Source organism: Echinops telfairi, unplaced genomic scaffold (genome assembly GCF_000313985.2).
Source record: "Echinops telfairi isolate 266 unplaced genomic scaffold, ASM31398v2 ScPeMD7_18;HRSCAF=68, whole genome shotgun sequence".
NCBI lineage: Eukaryota > Metazoa > Chordata > Mammalia > Afrosoricida > Tenrecidae > Echinops > Echinops telfairi.
This window is the reverse complement of record NW_022103915.1, coordinates 5,452,961-5,456,321: the sequence shown is the minus strand read 5'-3', so window position 1 is coordinate 5,456,321 and position 3,361 is coordinate 5,452,961. Positions and strand designations below refer to the sequence as shown.

The following is a 3,361-nucleotide window of genomic DNA, read 5'->3' as shown; positions in this document are numbered from 1 at the left end:
GGTCGAGCACAGGCTTCTACAGGAACGTGGTGAAGATCGAGAAGCACGTGACCTTCAACCAGGTGAAAGGCATCTTCGGCTTCACCGACAGTGACTGCATTGGTGAGAGCCTGTGCCGGCGGCCCTGGGGTTTCAGCTTCTCAGGGGTGTCAGCAGGTGCCCTGGTGGTGCAGGGCATTAGGCATGAGGCTGCTAATTGCAGGGTCAACGGCTCAAAACCACCAGCTGCTCCTCAGGAGAAGGATGAGGCTCTCTGCTCCTGTAGAGGGACAGCCTCAGAGACCCCAGGGCACTTCACCCTGTCCAGTGGGTCACTGGGAGTTAGAATCCACTGGATAGCAGTGAACTTGGGGGGGCGGGGGGGCTCTTGGGTTAATTTTTGGTGGTTTGCTTTTGGCTTGGGTTTTCGAGGTTAGTAGGAGCTCTGGTGGCACTGTGAATTAAGCATTGGCCGACTAACCAAATCTCAGCAGTTTGAACCCACGGGCCACGCCACAAGATCAAAATGAGACAATCTACTTCCGTAAAGAGTTCTGCCTCAGAAGCCCTGGGGGGCTTTTCTGCCGTCCTCTAGGGTCACTTCTGCTGACCTGGGCACACACTGCAGTCACGACCGCAGCCTCGACAAAACCTGCCAAGAGAGTCACAGTGTGTAGTAGCTCCAAGGTGGGACCCACGCGGCCCGGTCGTGGCCGTGGTTTGGTGGGGCCGTGGCCGTGGTGATGTGCAGCCGAGTCGCTCCTGACTCCTGGCCACCCCGTCCAACAGAGCAGAACTGCCCACGGGGCTGGGGAGAGGCCACCACGGCGCCTCCCCCAACGTTCCCTTCGAACACGCACATGCCCATTTTTCATGACAGCGTGGGTAAATGTGGCCAAGTGGGAAAGAGGAAACCAGCCATCATCCCGGTTGTCACTGGACGAGGAGGACCACGCGGGCACTGCGTCCCTTCCTCCTCCTCTCCTGTTGCTGCGTGTTTGTTTTTCTTTTTTAATCCTTTTATCGGGGGCTTGTACAGCTTTTACCATAATCCATACATACATCGATTGTGTCAAGTACATTTGCCATCATCATTTTCAAAACATTTCCTTTCTACTTGAGCTCTCGGTATCGATCGGCTCCTCATTTTCTCCCCTCCCTCATGAACCCTCAATAATTATAGAGTGGTAGTATCTTGTCATGTCTTACACTGACCACTGTCTCCCTCACCCACTTTTCTGTTGTCCGTCCCCCAGGGAGGGGTTACGTGTTGGTCACTGATCGGCTCCCCCTCTGACAGCTCCTCTAACACTGCACACATCGATCGCATCAAGCACATTTGCACATATGTTGCCGTCATCATTTCCAGGACACTTTCAACCCGAGCGCTCAGGGTCAGCTACTCATTTCCCCTCCCTCCTGCGCCCTCCCACCCTGCATTTTCTTGAACGGCTGCTACTGTTCTTTGGGGGCGTTGGACCCCAACGTGAAACCGGCAGGGGGGTGGGGCAGGACCTGGCACGCTTCCTTCTGTGGGTGCAAGGTGGCCAGGTTCCCAGCTGAGCTGGTGGGTGGTGGTGGCTGGTGTCAGGTGTGAGAAGCTTCTCCTCTCTCACAGGGAAGGTCAGCTTCCCCGCCATCCAGGCCGCCCCCTCCTTCAGCAACTCCTTCCCCCAGATCTTTGGGGACAAGACAGATGTCCAGTGCCTCATCCCTTGTGCCATCGACCAGGTCAGTGCAGCCAGCGGTGCCGGGAGGGGTGTGCGGTCTGGGCACGAGCAGGAGCGGTCTCTTGCAGGAAGGGGACAGGCACTCAGGCCCAGCTGCCCACTTCAGAGCCTCTCTCCCTCCAGGACCCTTACTTCCGGATGACCAGGGACGTGGCCCCCAGGATCGGCTACCCCAAGCCCGCCCTGCTGCACTCCACCTTCTTCCCTGCCCTGCAGGGGGCCCAGACCAAAATGAGTGCCAGCGACCCCAACTCCTCCATCTTCCTCATCGACTCGGCCAAGCAGATCAAGAGCAAGGTGAGCTCCGGCCACGGAGACATTCGTGCGCCTGTGCATGCACGAACACGTTCCCGGTAGGCACGATTGAGCTCATGTGCACGGGCACACACTTCAACAGACAGACATGCACACACGGACATTCACACACCAGCACGCAATTACCCAGACGCATTACATGCATTCAGGCACTCCTCATACAGGCACATTCTCACACTCAAATATTCACATACACACGCTAAGACAAGCACATTCACACACAAAACTCACAGGACACATTCCTATGTTCACACACGTGCAGTGTGGCTTGTGTAGGTGCTATTACACAGCAGCGCAGGCCCTGGACTGTGTCAGAACAGTGAGTGTGTTCAGGGTCTAGGTCGTATCCTCGGTCTCTTTCCGTGTGTGTACACGTGTACATTTCTTAGAGACGAGCCTTGCATTCCCCGCCCCACGCCTGGCTACGTCCTGAGCCAACGAGCGCACTTGGGAGGAGGCCCGGTGTTGTCAGTACAGTCTGTTTTCAGGGTGGAGGGTGAGCAGCAGGAGTGACGGGGCAGGGATGGCCCTCTGGGAAGTCCCGAGCTGGCTCTGTGGATGAGGGTCGGCGATCCCCCAGGAAGCACTGTGCCAAGGGGGAGCAGGCATTTGCCCTCTGTGGCTCCCAGAGGGTGGACACAGACTGAGGGCAGCCCAGTCCCACCCGCCAAGCTGCCTGGCTTTTAGTTCTGCGCTGCGCTGCTTTGTGGAAGAGGTTGTAACAGTAGGGCTGGGGACTCTCGGGGGGCCGGAGACCCGAGGGCTGGCGAGCAGCGAGGGTGAGATCAGGCGTCGCAGGAGCAGGCCCGGAGGGACTGTCTGGTTTGTGGGAAGAAGTGGTCACTCTTGTGATTCCTGCCGCCGCCCTGCTCCCCTCACCTGGTGGGGCCCCTGGCCTGCCCTGAGCCCATCCCACCCCCACCCCCACCCAGGAGAGGTGGGGCTGTTCCTGGTGGCACCTGGCCCTGCTCAGTGGGGACCTCACTTGCCAGTCACTTCCCTTCCTCACCTCCCCTGTGGGTCCTGCTGCCCTCCCAAGGGGGGAGGGTAGAGACGGGGCTGAGCCCACACCCTCTGCCCCTGCTCCCAGCCCCACTGGCCAGCAGCACCCAAGGAGAGCTGAGGACATTTGCCCCTATCATCTCTGGGCAGCAGGGATTCAAGGCTGCCGCTGCCTCGCAGGGGCCCTCCACTCTGGTGGGCTCGGCTGACGGGCGTGCGGTCCTCTTGCAGGTCAACAAGCACGCGTTTTCCGGGGGCAGAGACACCGTGGAGGAGCACCGCCAGCACGGCGGCAACTGCGAGGTGGACGTGTCCTTCATGTACCTCACCTTCTT

At 59.0% G+C, this 3,361-nt stretch overlaps 1 protein-coding gene across 1 annotated transcript in view; it reads left to right on the top strand.

Annotated features, from left to right (window-relative positions):
- WARS1 (tryptophanyl-tRNA synthetase 1) overlaps window positions 1-3,361 on the top strand; it is a 13,471-nt gene that overhangs the window by 8,156 nt on the left and 1,954 nt on the right. Inside the window, exons 8-11 of the mRNA XM_045288078.1 lie at window positions 63-102; window positions 1,598-1,710; window positions 1,833-2,006; window positions 3,258-3,359. Of these exons, the coding sequence (XP_045144013.1) occupies window positions 63-102; window positions 1,598-1,710; window positions 1,833-2,006; window positions 3,258-3,359 (429 nt within the window). The remainder of the gene's footprint in view (window positions 1-62; window positions 103-1,597; window positions 1,711-1,832; window positions 2,007-3,257; window positions 3,360-3,361) is intronic.